Source organism: Aquarana catesbeiana, linkage group LG07, assembly GCF_042186555.1.
Source record: "Aquarana catesbeiana isolate 2022-GZ linkage group LG07, ASM4218655v1, whole genome shotgun sequence".
In the NCBI taxonomy this organism is placed as follows: Eukaryota; Metazoa; Chordata; class Amphibia; order Anura; family Ranidae; genus Aquarana; species Aquarana catesbeiana.
Window position 1 is genome coordinate 146,611,024 of NC_133330.1, and position 25,950 is coordinate 146,636,973.

The 25,950-nt window shown below is 42.0% G+C and overlaps 1 protein-coding gene across 1 annotated transcript in view; it reads left to right on the top strand.

The window, feature by feature from the left end:
* Positions 1-25,950, top strand: part of GRIN2B (glutamate ionotropic receptor NMDA type subunit 2B) — a 1,456,453-nt gene that overhangs the window by 1,228,816 nt on the left and 201,687 nt on the right. The window contains exon 7 of the mRNA XM_073592711.1: positions 16,516-16,687. Within this exon, the coding sequence (XP_073448812.1) occupies positions 16,516-16,687 (172 nt within the window). The remainder of the gene's footprint in view (positions 1-16,515; positions 16,688-25,950) is intronic.

The following is a 25,950-nucleotide window of genomic DNA, read 5'->3' on the forward strand; positions in this document are numbered from 1 at the left end:
GGGGGGTTGGGGGGTATCCTATACCTAAAGGGGGCTAACCCTAACTGCCCTAACAAACTAACTGTCACAAACTGACACCATGCAGTAATCAGAAAAAAAAAAAAAAACTGCTTGGTGTCAGTGTGACAGGGGGGGGGGTGATCGGGGGGGATCGGGGGTGTAATGTGTGCCTGGCATGTTCTACTGGATGTGTTTGTGTTGTGCACTCACATTCCAGTCTTCTCTCCTCGGCGCCGGAACGGAAAATGCTGAGCCGAGGAGAGATGACATCATTTCCTCTGCCTCTGTGTACAATACAGAGGCAGGGAAATGATCCCATTGGCCAGGAGCGATCGCGAGGGGGGGGCCACGAATGGATGGCCTCCCCCTCACCACCGATTGCCAGGGAGGACTTGCCGACCGCCGCAGGCATCGGGGGGTCCGATCGGACCCCCCACCCGCGGGCAGGCAAGGACGTACCTGTAAGTCCCTTTTGCCTGCCCGTGCCATTCTGCCGATGTACATCATCGTGCGGCGGTCAGCAACTGGTTAAAAAAATAAAAAACAATGTCCCCCAATGTAGATCCATCATCAATCACCTCGCCCCCTGAAAGACCCGAAAAAAGAAAAAATCTCCGGCTTCGTCGAACGCTCCCCGCGGACTGCCTGCTCCTCCGTCTGACATTTCTTAAATAGCTAAGGGGCGGAGTCACCCGATGTCAGCAGGTGACTCTGCCCTTTGTGACCTTATCAGCCCAGCATGCCGTGGTAGGTGACATCTAAAGGGGGCTTCCAGATTCTGATAAGCCCCTGCCAGCAGACCCCCACAACCACAGCCCAGGGTTGTGGGGAAGAGGCCCTTATCCCTATCAACATGGAGACAAGGTGCTTTGGGGTGGAGGGGGCAGAGCCCTGACCCAAAGAACCCCTCCATGTTGAGTGCATGTGGCATGTGGCACGCTCGCTCGTCCCCCCTTTCCTGGCTTGCAGGCTGCATGCTCGGCTAATGGGTCTGGTATGGATTTTGGGGTCTGGTATGGATGCATACCAGACCCGAAGTGCCTAGTATGGCTTGGGGAAGACCCCACGCTGTTTTTTTTTTTCGGAATTTCCTATTGCCGACATTGTTTTGTTTACATTTCATCTGGCAGTGGGGAAGCCTGCTGACAGCTGATAAGTCATCGCGGTGGCCGGCTTTCCGGGCTGCTGCTTAAAAACCAGCTATTCTTCAAACAGAATTTGAATCGGTCGATCATTTTTCGACCAATTTGAATTCAAATCGTTTCCCGAAAATTACAATTTGTTAGAAAACATATAAATGAAGGAAAATTTTACAAAAAAGAAAAGAAACAAAACTAAACTAATTCCAAAACTTAAGTAAACGAATTCCGAAACAAAACTAAATTAGTAACATAACGAATATATCCGAAACAAAACAAATTTTTCCGTTCGGCACAGTGTATCACCCTGGAAGTCTAAAGTGGACTGTAAATCCCATCCAGCTAGACATATATTGACTGGTAATCAAGATGAGAGTTCCTGCTCTTAGTACAGTGTGGTCCAGAGGAGGACTTGGTATCTAAAGGCCAAACAGGTATATTTCCGCCTCCCTTGCACACTGCACACTGTTGCACACTGAGGACCACGTGTACTGATATATGTCCCAGTAAATGATTGAACACCTTAACACAGAAAGTGTAAATTCCATGCAGTGGTTAAAGGTTCCAGTGTACTAAGTCTCTTTAACACCCTCACATGTTTAAATCTGGTAACCACAGGTCTATGAATGACTGGAAAAACAAGTCCCATATAGAATCTAAATATCTCAACAACGTATTTCATGTGTCATAGAACCAAAGCAATCATCAAATCCAACAGGTGGGTTGTCCCCATAGAAGTCATGCAATAGATATCAGGTAGCAATGACAGTCATTTGTTCAAGCAATCATTTCCATAAGAGTGATGGTAGCCAGATGAATACTTAGAACTCCAGTACAGAATATTGGCATGCATTAAAAAGGGGATTAACTCCAGAGGTAAAACGATAATTCTCCCACTCTACAAGACTCTGATCCGGCCGCACCTGGAGTAAGCCGTCCAGTTCTGGGCACCAGTCATCAGGAAGGATGTGCTAGAAATGGAGAGAGTCCAGAGAAGGGCAACAAAACTAATAAAGGGACTGGAGGACATTGGTTATGAGGAAAGGTTACGAGTACTGAACTTATTCTCTCTATTAGATAAGAACGTCCACAGCATACAGGGATATACAATGTAATACTGACATAAAATCACACACATAGGTTGGACTTGATGGACTTTTGTCTTTTTTCAACCTTGCCTACTATGTAACTGTAATTATGTAACATTCACCCAAAGGGTCATCTAGGCAGAGACTGATAGAAGAACAACGCCATCCTGACCTGTTTTGCCGGTTCTGCCGACTGCCTCAGAGATACGGCTACATTGTTTGGCATGCATGATATCCAAATTTATTATGGCTGCCTGGTCTAGTCTTCGCAAACACAGCGCATCATGACATCAAGCCCGCACGTGCTTACACATTGATGTCACGTGCACCTGCGTATGCGTAAGGGATTTATGATTTTATGCTTTGGCTATATGCTGTATATATGTTTGTATCACATGTGTACGTAGATTTAGGACCCATTCTAGATCAGGTTCAAAACTAGCAATTCAGAGTTTGGTTTTTCATGTGAGTTCAACTTGGGACTCCCAGACTATTTTTATTTTTGTGAGTTTTTGAGGGGGACCTTGAGATTTTTTAGTGTTATTGGTACCTATCCCCCACTGTGCACCTGGTGCTAGACAGACTTTCAAGAAGATTCATATGAAAACTCTTAGTACATCTGAGGGCTTGAGGAATGGTTGTTCGAAAGTAGTTACATAGTTACATACATAGTTACATAGTAGGTGAGGTTGAAAAAAGACACAAGTCCATCAAGTCCAACCTACAGTATGTGTGTGATTATGTGTCAGTATTACATTATATATCCCTGTATGTTGCGGTCATTCAGGTGCTTATCTAATAGTTTCTTGAAGCTATCGATGCTCCCCGCTGAGACCACCGCCTGTGGAAGGGAATTCCACATCTTTGCCGCTCTTACAGTAAAGAACCCTCTACGTAGTTTAAGGTTAAACCTCTTTTCTTCTAATTTTAATGAGTGGCCGAGAGTCTTGTTAAACTCTCTTCTGCAAAAAAGTTTTATTTCTATTGTAGGGTCACCAGTACGGTATTTGTATATTGAAATCATATCCCCTCTCAAGCGTCTCTTCTCCAGAGAGAATAAGTTCAGTGCTCGCAACCTTTCCTCATAACTAAGATCCTCCAGACCCTTTATTAGCTTTGTTGCCCTTCTTTGTTCTCGCTCCATTTCCAGTACATCCTTCCTGAGAACTGGTGCCCAGAACTGGACAGCATACTCCAAGTGCGGCCGGACCAGAGTCTCGTAGAGTGGGAGAATTATCATTTTATCTCTGGAGTTGATCCCCTTTTTAATGCATGCCAATATTCTGTTTGTTAGCAGCAGCTTGCTGAGCCTATCATCTACTAGGACCCCCAGGTCCTTTTCCATCCTAGATTCCCCCAGAGGTTCTCCCCCCCGGTGTATAGATTGCATTCATATTTTTGCCACCCAAATGCATTATTTTACATTTTTCTACATTGAACCTCATTTGCCATGTAGTTGCCCACCCCATTAATTTGTTCAGATCTTTTTGCAAGGTTTCCACATCCTGCGGAGAAGTTATTGCTCTGCTTTGCTTAGTATCATCTGCAAATACAGAGATTGAACTGTTTATCCCATCCTCCAGGTCGTTTATGAACAAATTAAATAGGATTGGTCCCAGCACAGAACCCTGGGGAACCCCACTACTCACCCCTGACCATTCTGAGTACTCCCCATTTATCACCACCCTCTGAACTAGCCCTTGTAGCCAGTTTTCAATCCATGTACTCACCCTATGGTCCATGCCAAGGAACCTTATTTTGTACAGTAAAAGTTTATGGGGAACTGTGTCAAATGCTTTTGCAAAATCCAGATACACCACGTCTACGGGCCTTCCTTTATCTAGATGGCAACTCACCTCCTCAAAGAAGGTTAGTAGATTGGTTTGGCAAGAAAGATTCTTCATGAATCCATGCTGATTACTGCTAATGATACCATTCTTATTACTAAAATCTTGTATATAGTCCCTTATCATCCCCTCCAAGAGTTTACATACTATTGATGTTAGGCTAACTGGTCTGTAATTCCCAGGGATGTTTTTTGGGCCCTTTTTAAATATTGGTGCTACATTGGCTTTTCTCCATCAGCTGGTACCATTCCAGTCAGTAGACTGTCTGTAAAAATTAGGAACAACGGTCTGGCAATCACTTACCCTAAGTACCCTCGGATGCAAGCCATCTGGTCCCAGTGATTTATTAATGTTAAGTTTCTCAAGTCTAATTTTAATTCTGTCCTCTGTTAACCATGGAGGTGCTTCCTGTGTTGTGTCATGAGGATAAACACTGCAGTTTTGGTTACTGAAGCCCCCTGATTCACTCGTGAAGGCTGAGGAGAAGAATAAATTTAATACCTTTGCCATCTCCCCATCCTTTGTAACCAGATGTCCTTCCTCATTTTTTATGGGGCCAATATGGTCTGTCCTCCTTTTTTACTGTTTACATACTTAAAGAATTTCTTGGGATTTTTTTTGCTCTACTCCGCTATGTGTCTTTCATGTTCTATCTTAGCCGTCCTAATTGCACCCTTACATTTCTTGTTGCATTCTTTATAAAGTCTGAATGCTGATGATGATCCCTCAACCTTGTATTTTTTGAAGGCCTTCTCCTTTGCTTTTATATGCATTTTTACATTGGAGTTAAGCCATCCAGGGCTTTTGTTCGCTCTTTTAAATTTATTACCCAATGGGATACATTGGCTAATGCCCTTATTTAATATGCTCTTAAATCAAACCCATCTCTCCTCTGTATTCTTTGTTCCTAATATTTTATCCCAATTTATGCCTTTTAGCAAGGTTTGTATTTTAGGGAAGTTGGCTCTTTTGAAATTCAGTGTCTTTGTATTCCCTTTATGTTTCCTATTTGTGTGATTTATACTGAAACTAATTGACCTGTGATCGCTGTTACCTAAATTGCCCCGTATTTCCACATCCGTGATCAGGTCTGTATTGTTGGTAATCAGTAGATCCAGTAATGTTTGATTTCTAGTTGGTGCGTCTACCATCTGACCCATAAAATTGTCCTGCAAGACATTAAGGAATTGGCGAGCCTTAAATGAATGCGCGGTTCCCTTCGCCCAGTCTATGTCTGGATAATTATAATCCCCCATTATGATAACACTTCCCATCCTTGCTGCTAATCCAAATTGTGATAGGAGATCTGTCTCCACTTCCTCCCTCAGGTTAGGGGGCCTATAACATACTCCCAGTATTATTTTCCCCTTAGCTTCATCCCTTTGGAGCTCTAACCCAGTAGTTCAAAATTTTGTTTGCTTTTAACATTTGATATTGGAATTAATGTAATTTCCTAAATGAAAACAGCATACACTGTTGGAAATGTGTTCTTCTAATATTAATTTTCCATCCTACTCTTTCACAATCTTGAGCTCTCTCTTGAAACCAGCTGCTTTGATGCACTGGGATACCAGTTAATCCAGGGAGGAAGAAATATTCATTTTCCCATGGAATCTCAGAAGCTTATGTGCAGAAATTCACCGCATTTACACTTTCCAAAAGCTTGACTGAGATACAGACAGTTATCATTCTTTTTCCCAAAGGCCCAGGCAAGAGCTTTACCACCAAGCAGAAAAATTACATAAGCTGCCTTAGCTTAGTCAGATTAAAATAGTTCATTCAAATGTAGAATGCAGAATGGCTTAGAGTAGAGTGGGTTAATTTGGAGGCCAGGAGCAGGGTTGAATAATTCTCAAGCCAACCAAGGCGGTTTCCTAAGGTCTAAAGCAGGGGTCAACAACCTGTAGATCGCGATCTAGCAGTAGATCATAGGCAGGTGACTGGTAGATTGCGGTCTGGGCTTGCTGACCCATCATCCCAGAGCATCAGTGTGCAATGCAGAGGGACTGCTTGTACAGTTGGAGCTGTAGTAGGGAGCACAAGCCACATAAGCTGATGCCTTCTCTGTAGTGCTAGCTCCTGTCCCACGCAGATTGATATCAACTACACTCCACCTCTTATTATGGCTAGCAGTCTTCTGCTGCCAGCAGCAGCAGGAAGCAGGAGATTTTCAGGTCAATGTGAAGCAATACACTGGGCATAATAATATAGGGCTGCTTTCACACTGATGAGCTGCTGTTAACCCACACTGGAGTTAAAGCAGCCAGTGTTGTGTTGCTTTCTCACCACCTGCTTTAACCCCTTGGACCCCGCAGAAGAATGCAGTTGGGGTCACTTGCAGAGTGGCCCCATTTACTTGATTGGCAGGTGATAGCACCCACCCAAAGCAACAGGGGGCTTAATTCCTGCTGCGGCATGTGTACACCTTTGGCTGCTGCCTCAGCAGCTAATGGGGGGGTAGGGACCGGGCACTGTAAAACGGTGACTTAACTGCAGGGCTTTACTACTCCCCAACTTTATGTGTGAACAAGCTCTAAGGGTGCCACTGACAAATGAAACTAAGGACTTATTCACAAGTGTAGCAGCCACTGCTGATGCTCCTCTGAAAAGCAATCCGAGTATGTTTGACAGGTAGTGAGGAGGCTTTTATTTTACAGGTCCCCTGCTTACAAAAAATGTAAATGTAAAATTTTTAACTCCACACTGTCATCACAGGTGACAGCCAACTGACAGCCAAATAATACACAATAAATAATCTGTGACATAAACTGTCAGGAGCCAGGCAAACCTAAATACAGAGCATAAGCTGATAGAGTAACCCGTTGAATAGGCTTAGGCTGATTTTTCAGCAGTTTGCTGAAGCTTTTCTCATAAGGGTAAAGGTGTTTACAACAGAGACCAGAGCTACAGTGCTGAGTCTCAAAACTGTGTGGTACAGAAAGGACCTCCAGTCTGATTAGTATGCTTACATCTTTTCTTCCTGTAGCAGCTTCTTACAACAACCTTTAGGCCAGGTTCACATATGTTCAGCTCCGGTTTGCAGTCGGGGGTCTGGTGCCTTTCTGTTCACCGCTTCAATGCAAATTTTTGCCTGAATTTGCACCTGGACCGGACCCAAAAATGCACAGGACCCTTTTTTAAAACACATTGTAGCTGCCCCGGACATGTGTGCTCCATTGAGAACTGCCCACATTCACATGTCAGGCGAATTGGATGCGGTTAAAACACATCCAATTTTCATCTATGTAAATCCAGCCTTAAGGTTGCAGAAGGGAATAAAAAGAGCTAGAGAATACAGGTTTTTGGCTATACAAAGTTTATTTTTGTATTACTTTCAGCTCCTTCTTGTGGTGGAATGGGTCACGTGCTGCAGGAAGAGAAGGTATAAACCAACTGTAGTAAAAAGTTTGTTGTAGTGGAGCATGTGATAGCTATCTCAATAAGATTTCATTCCCAGTGGTATTGACCCACCATAAATGTAAACAAAATTTGGAAAAATAAACAGTAACAGTAACATGTATGGTCTACGCGGCTACGCAAATTTCTTTCATACCTAAATTTTGTGATAATCCTGATTTTATTGCAGAATTGGTTTATGGGGTTTATACTTTTCCTACTTTTTTACTTTGGAGGTGCCTTGAGTGTTGGAGCACTGTGAAGTGCCCCTACGGGCACTTTTAGTTTGCCCCCAGATGAGGAGTCTTATCCACACTGCGGGCAGGGTGAGTGGGGGGATTTTGGAGTCAATATTTTTGCCCTTTCCCTTTTTTCCCCTTTTTCTCCTCCTGTTGTCATGGACAGATTTGTGCTTTGTCCCTTTTGTATTTGTATATTGGGGTACTATTTATATTATCCCTGTACTATCATTAATTTGTTTTGATCATATTTCAGCACAGGTTTATTATCTTTGGCTGAGTACTTACAAGGCATACAAAGTCCTAATGAAGCAGAGACATCTCCAAATGCATAGACCATACATGTTACTGTTACCGTTTATTGTAACGCCTTCAAAACTATGTTTTTAAGCTGTATTGTATTAGCTTCTCTGTAACTTTATGGACAGTAGATGCCTGATTGTATACACTAAAGATGGTTGGTTTTTTTTATATTCTATAATTTTTATATTGATTTGTCTATTTCCGTTATTTTTCCAAATCTTGTTTACATGTTAAACTGCTTCCAGCCTGAGCGTACAGTTTCTGAAATGTCTGTTTATCAGCAAAACAGATACCCTATTGTGGTTCACTTTTCTGAGCTGACTACAGAGACAAGTGTGAATAAAGGATAAGTGCTAAAGGTGAGCTTATTCCTCAACAAGAAAATAAAGCAGAAACTAACATATAACATATACTGTATATGTTGCAATCAATATATTCATTCATTGATAATCAGGAGAATCCAATAAACAAATCACATCAGTCTAAAACAAAGTACATAAAATGATAGGCTTAGTTCACTTAGTGTGTTACCTAACACACCAGGATAAGTATCCCTATGTTTAAAAAAGTATCCTTTATTTTTTGTTGAGTCTAATATATAAAAGTGGAAAAGGGTATTACAAAAATGACTCCATATCCTATAACAAAGTAGAGACCAATATATACTGTGTATCAAGATATTAATTTATTGATCATCAGAAGAATACAATAAATGGATCATAACACTCTAAGGCTGGATTTACACCATTCCGGTGCGAATTCCAGCTCTGTTCCCTGTGCGAAGAGAAAAAGCAGCTGTTTGGCGCTTCCTCTCCATTGTAGCTGCGGATCAGCTGAGCAGGGAGGGGGGAGGTGTAGTGAGGAGGGGGAGAGAATGCCTGTTCACAACGGAACGCATCTGCAAATCAGATGCCGTACCATAGGAGAATATGTGCCTGCAATTCGCACCACACTGCCTAGAAAATGCACACGTTTTTTGGGCAATGCGGAGTGCGAATGCAACACACATATGTGAACCAGACTAATTGAAAGTATTAGGAGTTAAAATGCTCTGCGATTGGTGTAATTCACATAGGTGTGAACCCAGCCTTAAAAAAAAGACCTTAGAAAAATGAGAGTTGTGGCTTAGTTCACAAAGCTAATACATCAGGATAAGTATCCCTAAAATAGTGGCAGTTATTTTCATTTGAGTCTAAGATAAAAAGATGAAAAAGGTTAAAAAAAATACTCTGAAACTTACACTAAAAATCAAAAAGTTTTACCAGAAGCTCAAGAATGTTTTGTTTTGTCAAAACACCTTGTAACATTGAAACACATACTTATGGTGAACTTGTTTCATAAACAAGAATGTCAGTAATTCTCAGATCAAGTATGGGCTCCTGAAAAATGTCTGCCAGCATTGTGCTCTTTTGCAATATTTTTAAAGTTCTTTTGTGTACACTATATTTAGCATTCAAACTCTTATTGTATGTTTACCATAATGTGATTTAATGAGTAATTATTAAACTATTTTATGCCAAATGTTTTTACCTTTACAGTCACAAACTGATTTCTATTTGTGCATTATGTACATAAAATATAATAAGTGCTGCAACTAGCTACTTTTCATTTATAACTTCTTACCAAATGAATGGTCTTTTCTGCAATATTTCTGTCAGATTTTGCTTTACTCTGTACAACCTATTTTTTTATGTGTGTGTTTTTTTTTTTTCTTTTGTTTAGCAACAATTAAACGTTCCTTTTATTTAAGGCCTTATTCAATAGATTTCTATAAAATCCCTTCACAAATTAAATACTTATAAAGATCATACCCATGGTCTTCTATTTAAAAAAAAATGCCTTCAAGGTGAACTCCATGGGGGGAAAACCCACTGACAGGGTACAGACCTTTCTACTTATGCTGTGGCTGCCCTAGAAGGAGAATGTACTATAAGACTTTGAACATATTTTGTGTTGATGTAACTGGAGTGTATTTAGATTACTTAAACTGAAGCTTCGGTTAGGCTTTAAACTTAAACTTATTTTTTACTTATTTTATTTTATACTTATTATTTCTGTTTGTGACCTCATTGTGGAGTTTTCCCCTCACCTTCTGTTACTGTGATGCCCTTACAAGAAAAGGTAATGTAATCAATGCCTGGACAGGAAAGCACACACAAAATAAAATCACTACTTACAGATGCTATTCTACACTGACAAAAAAGATAATATAATTATTATAATTACGCTATTATAGTTATTATATTTTAGAGCTACTGTTAAAAAGGAGGCTCATATATAGTGCCCATACTGCAGCCTTCCGCATAAACCAAAATAATAAATATAAATCAGTACCTTTTTGGGGCAACCACTAAACACATAAATGTACATTAAGAGTTTTATCATGAACTATGTAATAAAAAAATAAATATATATACTGTATATTGTGATATTTTGGGATTTTGCTAGTGCTTTTCACCAAGTTCAGACTAGCCAGTAAATATTGTTTCAGGGCTTGATGGCCTACTTTTTATTTAAATTTTTTTGAAGTAAAAAGTTCATGTCGAACAAAAATTTAAATGTTTCCCTCACTAGGGTGTTCAGCATTTCTCTTCAAATGCTATACAATAACACTGGTGCTTCATCCAGCCTCCTGGCTCACTCTAACCACGTTGCTGTTTTAGCCTCAGGTTTAGGCCCTTGTTTGTTTTGAAGACCTCCTCACAGCACCACTGTGCTCACATGCAACCTGCACCTCTCTAGCAGCTCCATGCTGCACTGGCCCATTTACTGGCCTCTGGGCAGGGGCCGCCTGTCTCCCTGGTGGAGCCCTGGACTACCACCATCCCCTTGATTATAAAGATTGTGCACACCTGCACACACAGCCTGTTTTCCCCAGTAAGGCCCGGTTCACACTGCTCCGAAAGTTGAGCAACTGTCAATCCAACTTTGCCCTGAGACTTTGGTTCGACATCGATCCGACTCTGTGCAACTTTAAAACCTGAGCCCAGAGTTGGGGACTTTGTCCCTCCCAACACTTTTGTAGCATTGTCAATATATATATATATATATATATATATATATATACACACACAGTGAGGACAGAAAGTATTCAGACCCCCTTAAATTTTTCACTCTTTGTTATATTGCAACCATTAGCTAAAATCATTTAAGTTCATTTTTTTTCCTCATTAATGTACACACAGCACCCCATATTGACAGAAAAACACAGAACTTTTGACATTTTTGCAGATTTATTAAAAAAAAGAAAAACTGAAATATCACATGGTCCTAAGTATTCAGACCCTTTTCTCAGTATTTAGTAGAAGCACCCTTTTGATCTAATATAGCCATGAGTCTTTTTGGGAAAGAAGCAACAAGTTTTTCACACCTGGATTTGGGGATCCTCTGCCATTCCTCCTTGCAGATCCTCTCCAGTTCTGTCAGGTTGGATGGTAAACGTTGGTGGACAGCCATTTTTAGGTCTCTCCAGAGATGCTCAATTGGGTTTAAGTCAGCACTCTGGCTCTCCCACAGCATGATGCTGCCACCACCATGCTTCACTGTTGGGACTGTATTGGACAGGTGATGAGCAGTGCCTGGTTTTATCCACACATACCGCTTAGAATTAAGGTCAAAAAGTTCTATCTTGGTCTCATCAGACCAGAGAATCTTATTTCTCACCATCTTGGAGTCCTTCAGGTGTTTTTTTAGCAAACTCCATGCGCGCTTTCATGTGTCTTGCACTGAGGAGAGGCTTCCGTCGGGCCACTCTGCCATAAGGCCCCGACTGGTGGAGGGCTGCAGTGATGGTTGACTTTCTACAACTTTCTCCCATCTCCTGACTGCATCTCTGGAGCACAGCCACAGTGATCTTTGGGTTCTTCTTTACCTCTCTCACCAAGGCAGCAAGGCTCTTCTCTCCCGATAGCTCAGTTTGGCCAGACGGCCAGCTCTAGGAAGGGTTCTGATCGTCCCAAACATCTTCCATTTAAGGATTATGGAGGCCACTGTGCTCCTAGGAACCTTAAGTGCAGCAGAAATTTTTTTGTAACCTTGGCCAGATCTGTGCCTTGCCACAATTCTGTCTCTGAGCTCTTCAGGCAGTTCTTTTGACCTCATGATTCTCATTTGCTCTGACTTGCACTGTGAGCTGTAAGGTCTTATATAGACAGGTGTGTGGCTTTCCTAATCAAGTCCAATCAGTATAATCAAACACAGCTTGACTCAAATGAAGGTGTAGAACCATCTCAAGGATGATCAGAAGAAATGGACAGCACCTGAGTTAAATATATGAGTGTCACAGCAAAGGGTCTGAATACTTAGGACCATGTGATATTTCAGTTATTCTTTTTTAATAAATCTGCAAAAATGTAAACAATTCTGTGTTTTTCTGTAAATATGGGGTGCTGTGTGTACATTAATGAGGAAAAAAATGAACTTAAATGATTTTAGCAAATGGCTGCAATATAACAAAGAGTGAAAAATTTAAGGGGGTCTGAATACTTTCCGTCCCCATTGTATATACAGTATCTCACAAAAGTACACCCCTCACATTTTTGTAAATATTTTTCTTTTCACATGACAACACTGAAGAAATTACACTTTGCTACAATGTAAGTAGTGAGTGTACAGCTTGTATAACAGTGTACATTTGCTGTCCCCTCAAAATAACTCAACACACAGCCATTAATGTCTAAACCGCTGGCAACAAAAGTGAGTACACCCCTGAGTGAAAATGTCCAAATTGGGCCCAATTAGCCATTTTCCCTCCTGGTGTCATGTGACTCATTAGTGTTACAAGGTCTCAGGTGTGAATGGGGAGCAGGTGTGTTAAATTTGGTGTTATCGCTCTCACTCTTATACTGGCCACTGGAAGTTCAACATGCCACCTCATGGCAAAGAACTCTGAGGATCTGAAAGAAGAATTGTTTCTCTACATAAAGATGGCCTAGACTATAAGAAGATTGCCAAGACCCTGAAACTGAGCTGCAGCACGATGGCCAAGACCATATAGTGGTTTAACAGGACAGGTTCCACTCAGAACAGGCAACGCCATGGTCGACCAAAGAAAATGTGCTCAGCTTCATATCCAGAGGTGGTCTGTGGGAAATAGATGTTTGAGTGCTGCCAGTATTGCTGCAGAGGTTGAAGGGGTGGGGGATCAGCCTGTCAGTGCTCAGACATATGCCGCACACTGCATCAAATTGGTCTGCATGGCTGTCGTCCCAGAACGAAGCCTCTTCTAAAGATGATGCACAAGAAAGCCTGCGAACAGTTTGCTGAAGACAAGCAGACGAAGGACATGGATTACTGGAACCATGCCCTGTGGTCTGATGAGACCAAGATAAACTTATTTGGATCAGATGGTATCATATATCATATGTGTGGCGGCAACCAGGTGAGGAGTACAAAGACAAGTTTGTCTTGCCTACAGTCAAGCATGGTGGTGGGAGTGTCATGGTCTGGGGCTGCATAAGTGCTGCCGGAACTGGGAAGCTACAGTTCATTGAGGGAACCATGAATGCCAACATGTACTGTGACATACTGAAGCAGAGCATGATCCCTTCCCTTTGGAAACTGGGCCGCAGGGCATTATTCCAACATAACCCCAAACACACCTCCAAGGTGACCACTGCCTTGCTAAAGAAGCTGAGGGTAAAGGTGATGGACTGGCAAAGCATGTCTCCAGACCTAAACCCTATTGAGCATCTGTGGGGCATCCTCAAATGGAAGGTGGGGGAGTGCAAGGCCTCTAACATCCACCAGCTCCATGATGTCGTCATGGAGGAGTGGAAGAGGACTCCAGTGGCAATCTGTGAAGCTCTGGTGAACTCCATGACCAAGAGGGTTAAGGCAGTATTGGAAAATAATAGTGGCCACACAAAATAAAATATAATAATAAAACATTTACAAAAATGTGAGGAATGTACTCACTTTTATGAGATACTGTGTGTGTGTATATATATATATATATATATATATTATAATATATGTACAGTATATACTTGCTACTCTATCACTTCCCCAACTATTTCCATTCCATTTGTTAGAAATAAATTCTGAAAATATGGCTTTTTAAATAACTTTAAAATATATTATGACAAAACAAAAGCTTTATATACATATTTCACTTTCTTCTCAAATCTAATCCCAATTACAAACCAGCTTCTCTTTTCATTGGCAATCTCCTGCAATTAAATACCTAGGGGTTCACATCCCAAAATATCTCACCAAACCTACTGACATAATTTACTACCTTCTCCAACAAAACATTTTACATTTCTTCCAAATCCATAAATTCTCTATTACCTTGCTATGCAGGATTAAAAATACATATATTGGCCAAAATACATTTTCCAAGCTATACAGGTTTTCGACCTCTGGAAGCTCAAAAAAAATCCTCAACCACTCAATTCATAATTTCATATGGCACCATAAAATGTCCAGAATTAATGCATAAAGGAGGATTCACTTTACTTGACTGAAACTTTTACGTTGCGGTTCTTACCAAGAATGTTGCCTGGTGCCACAATTAACAGCAAAAACTTTGGACTAATCAGAAATATATTTTACAACAGAATTGAAACGCTCTCCATTGACTGTTGCCAAGTTCACAGTCCAAAACAGAAACCCTACCCATAGTGATTGCCTCCATTTTATCCTCTTAGGATCACCTTCTCAGGAGAGGTTATCCTTCTTCTAGACCTGATACCTCTATTACACAACCTAGATTTCTCTCCAGTTTTACACAGTTCCCACTTTCTAAATTTAACATAAGCAAAATAATTCCAGAATAGCACAGATCAGATGGTAAACTGCCGCCTTTGCTAGGTTTGCTCCCCCTTTTGCCCACAACAAAAAGTCCCTGGTATAGGCTCACTTATATCAGAAAATGGAAAACAGAGCTGCAAATTATACTTGTACCCCCAGAATGGAATGAAGCTTCAAATTTTCAAATGAACTCTAATTTTCTAGCAAATTGCAAAAGGCAATTTTAAGATTATGGCTAGATGGTGCTGATGTCCTGCTGATAGTCATATTTTTAATCCCAAGACTATTGATACTTGCTGGAGATGTAACAAAGATTAAGGACTTACACCTAATAATTGGATGCACACTCAACCACTCCAATATATACTTTTAAAGTAGGGTATACATGCTTAAAGAATTGGGTGATAATCCATATCTCTTTAGTTCCAAACCCCCATCTCTAATGGAGTAGGTGATAACCACTCTTCAGTGTGAGTCTAAAAGATTCTGCAGAGGGATTACAACACAAGACTGACTCCCATAGGTATTACAAACTTGATAAAGTCCAATCTGACAAAATGAATCAGAAAAAGCCTGTCAAGCATTCACCAGAAAGTGGATGAGTAGATTGGTGTTATATATTTTTCATTTAATAAATTGTGGCTCACTATAAAAATCTGTCTTGTAAATTACTCCCTGTGGGGATTCTTTTGGCCAGCCATTGGAGAGTGTTTATCATCTGCTTTTCATAAGGTCACTTTTTTTGGTTCTGGATAGAGGAGAGTCACCTGGACTTTTTATTTATTCTATTAGAGACTTGTGTTTTTAATGCAAGAAGATATGGATTGTCAGCCACCCCACCAAGAGTTGATGACCTTTGCTTTAAGTGAGTAGATGACTGCTTGTCATCCCTTTGGTCTTCATATGAATAAAAAAGAGCAAATGCAGTGTAACAATAATCTTGTATCTTAATTCTTAATAACTTACAAAAACTGTTCAAAAGCACAATTTTTCAAAGACTTGTAATACTCAGCAATTGCCAGCAAGAGCAAAGGGGGGATTGTGCAAGAACGGGAGAGGGACAGGGCATGCTTTAGAACCCCGTGTACTTGGATGAAGTCTTTTTGTCACATGTTAGATACTGTATGCAAGCTGTTAGCATTCAAATAACTAAGATGAAGGGACATTTGGATGTTTTGTTAATTTACAGCCTACTATGATGACATTGGTGCACCAAATGACAGCTGATAATCTCACAATACATGGTTACAATGCTTGTTTGTTTATTTATTTTGGACCTTTAGCCCGGGTTCACACTATACCAGGCTGCGGATCGCACAGGAGCGCCGTGCATCCCTGTTCCCCTTTTCAGGGAGGAATCAGGGCCAATTCTATGCCTGAATTCGGCCCTGAAATGAAGCCAAAGATGCACAGCGTTTTTGTGCAGTGCGCTCCGCAGCCGCCCCGGAGATATGTGAACCGGCTCCATAGGGAGCCAGTCACATTCTCCTGCTATGTGAATTAGATGTGGGAAACCCACATCTAATTCGCATAGGTGTGAACCCGGGCTCATATGAATATGTGTCACTCTGGCTACTGTAGGGCCTTTTATCCACCCTCAGGTAAATCATAAGAGATTACTGTGTAATTTAAAGCAATTCTAGAGGGGTGTTTTTTTTCCTGAAAAGCCCTAAAAGACATAACATTTCTATGACTCGAGGGGATCATGCCAGTATTCTTTAACTTATGTTAATCTTATTCTGGTCATTAGGAACCGCACAGAAGAAGGAGGAAACTACATCAAGAGATGCTGTAAGGGTTTCTGCATAGATATCCTGAAGAAAATAGCAAAGACTGTCAAATTCACCTATGATCTGTATCTGGTGACCAATGGCAAACATGGCAAAAAGATTAATGGCACATGGAATGGCATGATTGGAGAGGTAAAATTCAAATCCATGTGAAGTATATTTATAAAATGTCACCTTTAAAATGTCACCTTTTATTTGTACATTTTTTCTGGATGCAGTGTACAATACTCACTAAACTATACTGATGGTGCTTTATAAATACATATGATAAAAATATTAAAAATAAAAAAACATGCTTTTCAACAAGTGGACATGTTTACAGCTTAAAATCCAACTCCAGCCATTTTTTTTTGTTTTATTTTCAATTCAGTGGATAAGAGTCAGAACCTTTATGCTTTTTTTTTTTTTTTATTGCTGAATGTGTCCTCATTTGGGATATTTTCCGCCCACTTTCTAGATCATGGGAAGACACAAATAGCAAAAGAAACTTGACATATATTCCACCCCTTCCCACTGTAATAAATAAATAAATAAATAAATAAATAAATAAATAAATAAATATGGGTCTGTTGCTTTCTCTGTCCCCATCCATGAGATATGCCATCACTTCCTGCCTACCCTTTCAATGGGACAGGAAGTTGAAGTAAGACTCTCCAATGCAGTGGGGATTTAGTCAGCATTGAAACCCTACATTTTTAACCCTTACCTCCTTTGTTCAAAACAAAACATGTTTGGGATGGGGTTGGGCACTATTGTGGGTAAGGTAAACCGATATTGTCCTAAATCAGTGGCGGCTGGTGCTCAAAATTTTTGGGGGGGCGCAAAAAATTTTTGAAAAAAATCATCAATTGCAGCCACTGTGCCATCAAATGCTGCCACTGTGCCATCAAATGCTGCCACTGTGCCCTCAAGTGCTGTCACAGTCCCATTAATTGCAGCCACTGTGCCAAACGCTGCCACTTGCCCATCAAACGCTGCTACTGTGCCATCAAACTCTGCCACTGTGCCCATCAAATGCAGCCACTGTGCCAAACGCTGCCACTATGCCCATCAAATGCTGCCACCGTACCATTAAATGCTGCCACTGTACCATCAAACGCTGTCAGTGTGCCCATCAAATGCTGCCAGTGTGCCCATCAAATGCTGCCAGTGTGCCCATCAAATGCTGCCAGTGTGCCCATCATATGCTGCAAGTGTTCCCATTAAATGCTGCCAGTGTGCCCTTGAATGCCCCTAGTGTGACCACCGCTGGCTCGCCGTCTGCCCGGCACTTACCCTGTCTTGGTGGGGCAGCGGGTGACGAGCGGGGTCCTTCCTGCATCTTCTGCCCTCCTCATCTCCAGACCTCTCCTCCTGATAGGTGTCCAATAGCGGCACCTGTCGTTTCAGTCAATCAGATGACAGGTAACAGACCCGAGCACCTGGTGGGCGGAGAGGCGGTTTAGTGTTAGGAAAGTGAATATTCATTTGCTTTTATAATGCAGCTGAGTGACCAGGTCACCTTTTTTGATGCCTATTAGAGCCTATGGCTCTAATCAGGTGCTTCAACCCCCCCCCCCCCCCCCCCCCCCCACCGTTGTAATTCAGACGGCTTGCGCCTAAAAAGGGGCCGAGTGCCTGACTAAGGGGTGGCAGCGGTGGCCATAGATAGATTCATGCAATGCGTGAATCTATATATTGGTGATAGAGGGGGTGGCAGGAGAAAGGGGGCGGCGCCCGTGCACCCTTAATGCAGGGGCCGCCACTGCTTGAATAAAAATATGTAGGGGTATTTATGATGCATGGCTACTGTTCCACTACAAAATGATAGTTATTTTATACATATCATTTATCTCTAGTTCTCCTACAAAACAAGACACAACCCTTTTTCACAGTGTTAAATGGTGTTAACACTAGCCTAATACTGCTAATAAAAATTATCTCAATACTGGGTAGGTGTAATGACCAAAGTGAGCTTTGTCAAATTTTAGCCTACAATTTTCCTGACAATGCTCTGTTTGTGTATTTAAAAATGTTGTCATGCAAATGTATATGCATGTCAGGTTGCAGATCTTTCAGTGAATTGATTAGATTTGCTTTCTGAAACACAGCAGTTTAATAAATAATTTAGAATCCATTTTGGATTATGGTGAGAACTGCAAATGAAAGAATGTAAGAAGACAGTATACCTTTATATGAAAATATACAGTATGTATAGGGATTGCACTGACCAAAGCAATTGTGCTTACCTGATTAAATGTGTTACCTTTACGAAAAGCTTATTCTTATTAATCTGAAACCACATTGATGGTGATGGAACATACTGTAAGTTTATTGGATCACCAGTGAAAACAACAATCATGTTTCAGAGACAAAAATAACCTTGTTCATTATAGATACAAAAGTATGACATAATAGTAGGCTTGAAAATCGATGCAAAACAGAAGGTATTCACACAAAAAATGTTAAGATATAGAGCATTTATGAGGAATTTAAAATGCTGGTGAAACTATAGAGGGTCATAATTTGTGAAGGATAAAAATACGGTGCATCTTTGGTAAAAAGTGTAACCTAATAGAAAATGTATTGTTGACAAAATTAGATATTTGATATTTAGGGGTATTTATTAAAATTGTATTATTATTAGTATTAAATGTTAGCATTACAGCTATGAGTGTTAGGACCTTTGGATTTAGGTATATGAAAATCTGAGCATGGAATACATCCTGTTAAGTAAAAAAAATATCTTAGAACGTGTCAATAGGCAACAGATATAGCAGTCAACACATCTTAATAATCTGCATCCCTTTTGGACAATTTAAACATCTTGAAGATAACTATGTCACCAATAAGTTCTTTGTGGTTTAGGCTGGCATACCCTGTGGAAGAATTCTAACTAAAAATGCCTAGTAGCTGTGGGGGCCTTAAACTAGTTCCATCTCCCACCCAGATTTTATAATATAAAAGGTCTGACACTAACATTGCTCAAAAAAAACCCACCTGGTGTAATACATGTCAAAAAAACTTTAAAGCAGTGCTGCAACAAGTGTCTCTATCACTTAAAGTGGTAGTAAACCCACAAAAAAACCTGCAAGACAAAGGCTTAATGAGCTAGTATGCATAGCATATTAGCTCATTATGAAACACTTTCCTTAGATTGAAGCCAAAGCAGCGCTCCCGGCACACTGCTCTGGCTCATAGGTGTGCGCAACCTAATGCATTAGGGTGTGCACTCTTAAACTCAAACACGCATGCATGTGTATGTATCTACATATATATGATCCCGGCACATTGATCTCCCTGCTGGCACAGTGAAAGAGAAAAGGATAAACACTTCTCTTATGGCAGAGTCGGTAAGAGGGAGATCTTTCCCATGATCATGTTGCTACACGGATCGATAACTCTAATGCGCATGGGGGGATTAGGGTGTGCCTGGGCACACCCGACACACCCTGTGCGCACACCTATGCTCTGGCTTGCGTCTTGTCTCCCGGAGCTATTTCCGGGTTTCGCAGGCTTTGGCGCTGTGATTGGCTGGGGCCACGATGACGTCACTCCTGGGAGCCGTCGGTAACGGCACATCAGCTGATGAAATGGCACGTTCGATCCGTTTCTTCAGTGCGCATGTGCCGATGACGTCAGCACATGCTGATACAGTGGATATCTCCTAAACCTGCATGGTTTAGGAGATATCCACGGTACCTACAGGTAAGCCTTATTATAGGCTTACCTGTAGTCAAAAGTGGTCTGTAAGGGTTTACAACCACTTTAAGGCGAGAATGCCAAGGTGCAACGGGAGGGGGTGTGAATGGGATAGTAGTATGTATTGGACAGAAGCCATTAGTTTTTAAAATGTTCTTCACAATGATGATACCTGACATTGTGTACCATGGGTGTGGCTTATTTAAAGTGGACATGATTTAATAGGCATGATAAATCAGCTTTTAGTAATGTTATCATAACCAAAATATTTTTTTTTGTCTGAAAACGAATACATTTTATAACTCTGCAGTCTCCCCTTTTAAATAAAATGCTATTTTTATTCTGCTATTTATTACTTTTATAAAGGAACTAATATGCTGTTTCTAATACAAAGCATGGTGACATAATTAGGAGGTAAGTATAACATGTTTTTTCTTTTTTTTTTAAACTGAACGTTTACATATCCTTTAATACAAGTATTACAAATCTGCAAAAATAGTGTTTTCAGGCTTCAGTCATACAGGAAATGCTGACTCCTGATACACAAAGGTGGGACCTGACTGTCAGCTCCCCCCTTATATGTCCTTCCTCCCACCAGAAGATAGGCTCCTCTTCTGTCCAATCCTAGCTGAAACTCTTTCTAACTAAACACCGGTCTAGTCCCAGAAGATATAAAAAAGGAAGTGCAGTATGCAAAATTTAATAAAGTGCACAAAGGGTTAAAAGCACTTACAAGATTGTTGAGTGTTAAAAGACATGATAAAATCAGGAGTCCTCATCTGTGGCATGTGTCCATCCTCAGCATGGTGGTAGAGAGCAGTGTAGAGCTGTCCAGCAGCTGTAAAGCGTTCTCATGCGTGTTGGAAAGAGGAGGCAGCAGGGAAGCCTGTATTCTCTGTGGGACACACAAGGCTGATGGTGTCAGTGTAGAGAAGGGGGCGGTAACACGTTTCGGAGCATGTGCGGCTCCTTCGTCAGACCTATGCCCATACTCCTCAAGCTGGCTTATGAATGGTGAGGGGGAGGAGTAAGGGGAGGAGTGTGGGCAGATGTTGAATACACAATGATAAGGGAAGTGACAGATGTATTACGAGGATGGCCAAGACGACCGTGCACCCTCAAAATGGATCATTAATGTCAGTGCTATATACAATGAAGTCCTGAAGGAATTTGACACAGGGGTACAGGGCACAAAGGCAGCTGGACGTTTGTACATAAATGCCTGTAACACGTGCACATAGATGCCTGGCCGCCCCGTAACACATGTGTATAAATGCCTGGCCACCCTTGTAACACTGCTGTATATTTATTCATTGTCAGCTCAAAATTATACTATTAGGACCCTATTTGCATGTGTGCAAACGCCTGGTCGCCTTTGTAACACATGCATATAGACCCCCGTCTGACCATGTAACACGCCTGTATATTGATTCAATATCAACCTCACGTTTGTATATTTATTTATTATTGTTAATTTAACCACTGCCATCTGTGCCCTGTACCCCTGTGTCAAATTCCTTCAGGACTTCATTATATATAGCACTGACGTTAATGACAAATTTTGCGGGTGCATGGTCGTCTTGGCCGTCCTCATATCTTCAGAGTAGCTTCTCCTCAAACCAAAGTGCTGCCAGAAGTGCCACTTCATCACTATCATCCCTCTGACCAGCTATCCACCTCCACCAGAGCGCCCTTATCTCCTCTCTTTTTTATTCCCAGAAGATAACCTCTGTCTGCTGAAAATCATTATACCAAAGTATTAAAAACTAGGAGTTAGAAGAGTTAAGACCACTTAAAAATCACATGTTGTTTAGCAAATTTTACATTTCTTCTCTCCACTTCCTTCATAACATCTCCAACAGGCAGTTACAATGGAATATATCATAATAGTCACAATATATCAGGTGCTGTATCAAAGACTGTTCTGATCAGGGGAGGGCTGGCAGCCTTAGGCCTGGGGGCAAGTCGAGACAAATGGCCTATTGAACTATCGCATCAGCTCACAATCACCAGTACTCACCAATTCAGCCTCACCAGTGCCCTTCAACGCTGCCTCACCAGTGCCCATCAGCGCTGCCTCACCAGTGCCCATCAGAGCAGCCTCACCAGTGTCCATCAATGCAGCCTGATCAGTGCCCATCAATGCAGCCTCACAAGTGTCCATCAATGCAGCCTCACCAGTGCCCATCAACTCGGACTCATCAGTGCCCATCAATGCAGTCTGTTCAGTGCATGAGGATAAGAGAGAGGAGAGCCACTGGATTACACAGAGCAGAGATCTCCCTCTTACCCAGCACGGCATGTTATACTGACATCATCAGTGTTCTGTCTATAATAGGAGCCAGTCCAGGAGGCGGGACTTTGCATGACAGCGGCCGCCAGGTATGCGGAAGATCCCCGCTCTGTGTAATCTGGCGGCACTCACCCCCCCTCCCCTCCGAGGCTGCCCAATAGGCCCAGTGGGACCCATTGTAGGGCCGGCCCTTGGCGCCCTCCCACTGCCCCAGCTTGCGATTCACCCACCCCGCATAGGCCCTGCAAAGCAGGGACAAAACCTGGGACAGACTTAATCCAGGGATAGTGTGCTCAGTCCAGGGACTGTCCCCAGAAACCAGGGAATCTGGTCACCCTAGGCTAGTGGCCAGCAGGCCCCACGGGCTATGGCCAGCAGGCCCAACAGGCCATGGTCAGCTCCCAGCAGGACCCACAGGCCAGTGGCCAGCAGAACCTACAGGCCAGCGGCCAGCAATACCCACAGGCCAGCGGCCAGCAGAACCTACAGGCCAGCGGTCAGCAGGACCCACAAGTTAGTGGCCAGCAGGACCCACAGGTCCGCGGCCAGCTCCCAGCAGGACCCACATGCATTGTTCTACAATGGGGTAGATTTAGGGCACAAATAGACCCTCTAAGGGCCCTTTCACACTGGGCGGGGGCGGCGGAAAAGCGCCGCTATGGTAAGCGCCGCTTTACCGTCAGGTTAACCCTGCAGAGGTGCTTTGCCGGCGGTATAGCCGCGCTGTCCCATTGATTTCAATGGGCAGGAGCGGTGAAGGAGCGGTATACACTCCGCTCCTGCCCATTGATTTCAATGGGCAGGAGCGGTGAAGGAGCGGTATACACTCCGCTCCTTCACTGCTCCGAAGATGCTGCTAGCAGGACTTTTTTTCCCGTCCTGCTAGTGCACCGCTCCAGTGTATAAGCCCTCGGGGCTTTTACACTGGAGACAAAGCAGCGGCACTTTCGGGTCAGTTTGCAGGCGCTATTATTAGCGCAATAGCGCCTGCAAATCGCCCCAGTGTGAAAGGGGCCTAATATTCAGGTATTTACCAGGGATGTGCAGTCAGGGGAGGCAGGTGACTGCCATGAACATAAAAAAATAAAAAAATAAAAATTGAGCTTCGAGGGTCGTAGCTTGGTGACCCGAGAAGACAAATTTGGGGCGTATGTAGCTTATGTCCTACCGCGCCCCTGGTAACAATGTGGGGCTCCTATGACCTATGGTGCCAGAGATATGGGGCTCCTTGCGCAGCCTGTCAGAAGCTGAATACAGAGCGGCCACTTTAAATACAAGCTGACAAACTGTTTGCAGTAGACTGAGAGGTTGAGCTCACAGTGCGTCTCACTTCTTGTCAGAGGCACTGAGCTCAATGAACAGCTTGGAGCCTTGGACCAATGGTAAAGTACCATTGGTCCCAGCTGTCCAATAAAAATGCTGCAGTGGAGGCATGCCCCCCTTAACCCCTTGCCACCCAGGCCAATTCTGACACTTCTCTCCTACATGTAAAAATCATCATTTTTGTTGCTAGAAAATGACTCAGAACCCCCAAACATATATATATATTGTTTTAGCAGACATCCTAGGTAATAAAATGGTGGTCCTTGCAACTTTTTATGTCCCATGGTATTTGCGCAGCAATTTTTTTAAACGCATTTTTTTCATTGTTTCATGAATAAAAAAAAAACACGTCACACTTTAAAATTGCACACACTTGTGGAACGAAGGCAAATATCAGTACTTATAAGTCTCCATAGGTGACGCTTTAAAATTTTTACAGGTTACATGTTTAGAGTTACAGAGGAATTCTAGTGCTAGAAATATTGCTCTCGCTTTAACGATCGTGGTGTATGTAACCTGTGTGTATCTGGCTCTGATACTAGCCAGTGCCTCAACAGCCACTGACCTCACCGCACGTCCCTGGTATTTGAAACACAGCCGTTGCAGACTTGTTAGCCGTCATCCCTGTGATGGCATTTCCATTTCGTCTCTCACAATATTGTGGCAATTTTTCTGATTAATTGCTTCAACTGACAAAGGCTGACACTGTTGTATTTGAAATGGAAAAAAGAGGATTGTTCCTAGGTTCAAAAGGAATACTAAAAAAGTGTCTGCACATTAAATAGGGCCCATGTAGTGCATTGCACTAATGTATGTGCATTAACACAAGTCACTCTGCATTTAGGCAGCTCATACATCGTGAAGTGGCTGAGCACCTTAAATCACTAAAAATACACCTTACCCTTTCTTTTTGTGATGCAGTGCTCCACAACACACAGCATACAGCAAACAATTACATTACAATTGCATTACAATTAAAAAAACACTATTTTTCTGAGAACAGTAATGGTGGATCACACACAGAGGATGTGTCAGTGAGCAGTGAAGAGTTTTCTACAAGGTTTAATTTTAGTGACTATTGTGCATTTAGGCATCTTGAAGACTTGGCGGGGGGAGAAAAGGCTCTGTTCTGAATGGTAAGAAGGTGATAATTCTATGCGAGCTGTGGCATTTAAAATCTGTTTATGGTTCCACCCTGTTCACTCGCGCACCCCTGAGATGGGCAAGTTCCAAAAATTGGTTGAGTGGGACATCATCTCCCTCTCCATGTCTTTGAGTAACAACATTCCACAAGATATTGTAACTAAAAATGAACGTCTGGCCTTAAAAAAAACCTGACAGCTGATACTTCTATAGTCATTCGTAACTATGATAAAGGCAGCTTGGTGGTTGTGATGAGAGTTGACACCTATAGGGATCAGGCTCCAAGACAGCTTTCTGAATAATGTGCATACATTAAGTTAAAAGCTACCCTGCTAAGGCATATAAAGCTGTTTTGGATAATTTGGTTAATAGAGTATAAGCTTAGGGTTTTTTAAGCCTAAGGAGGCAGATCTTCTCATCCCTGAATACCCTGTCTTGGCGAGCCTTTATCATTACCCCAAGACACAGAAGGGGTTAAATCCCCTCCATGGGAAACCGATCATAGCTTATCAAAAAGATGGGTGAGTGGCTTAATGGCCAGCTTCAGCTTTTAGTTGTGCGACTCTCCAGCTACTTAAAAGATACAAACCATCTTTTAAGCATTATAGATGATTTATGGTTGGTTAAACACTGCACCTCGTTGACCTGCGATGTTGCCAGCTTCTACTTTTCAATTCTTCACCATTTTGCAGCTGAAGCAATTTCTTTCTATCTTGAATTTTACACAGATTTAACTACTGAATACCCTTTGTACATTCTGAATGTTTTGGAATACCTTCTTACTCATGTTTTTTTATTTTTGATGAAGTGTGCTACCTCCAGAGCAGTGGAGCCTTGATGGGTGCTAAATTTTCACCCTCCCTAAGAAATCTCAATATTGGGTGGTGGGAGTAATGGTAATGGATGGTAATGTGTGCAAAGTCGCTAGTGTGACTGGATAAAATTGGCCAGGCTG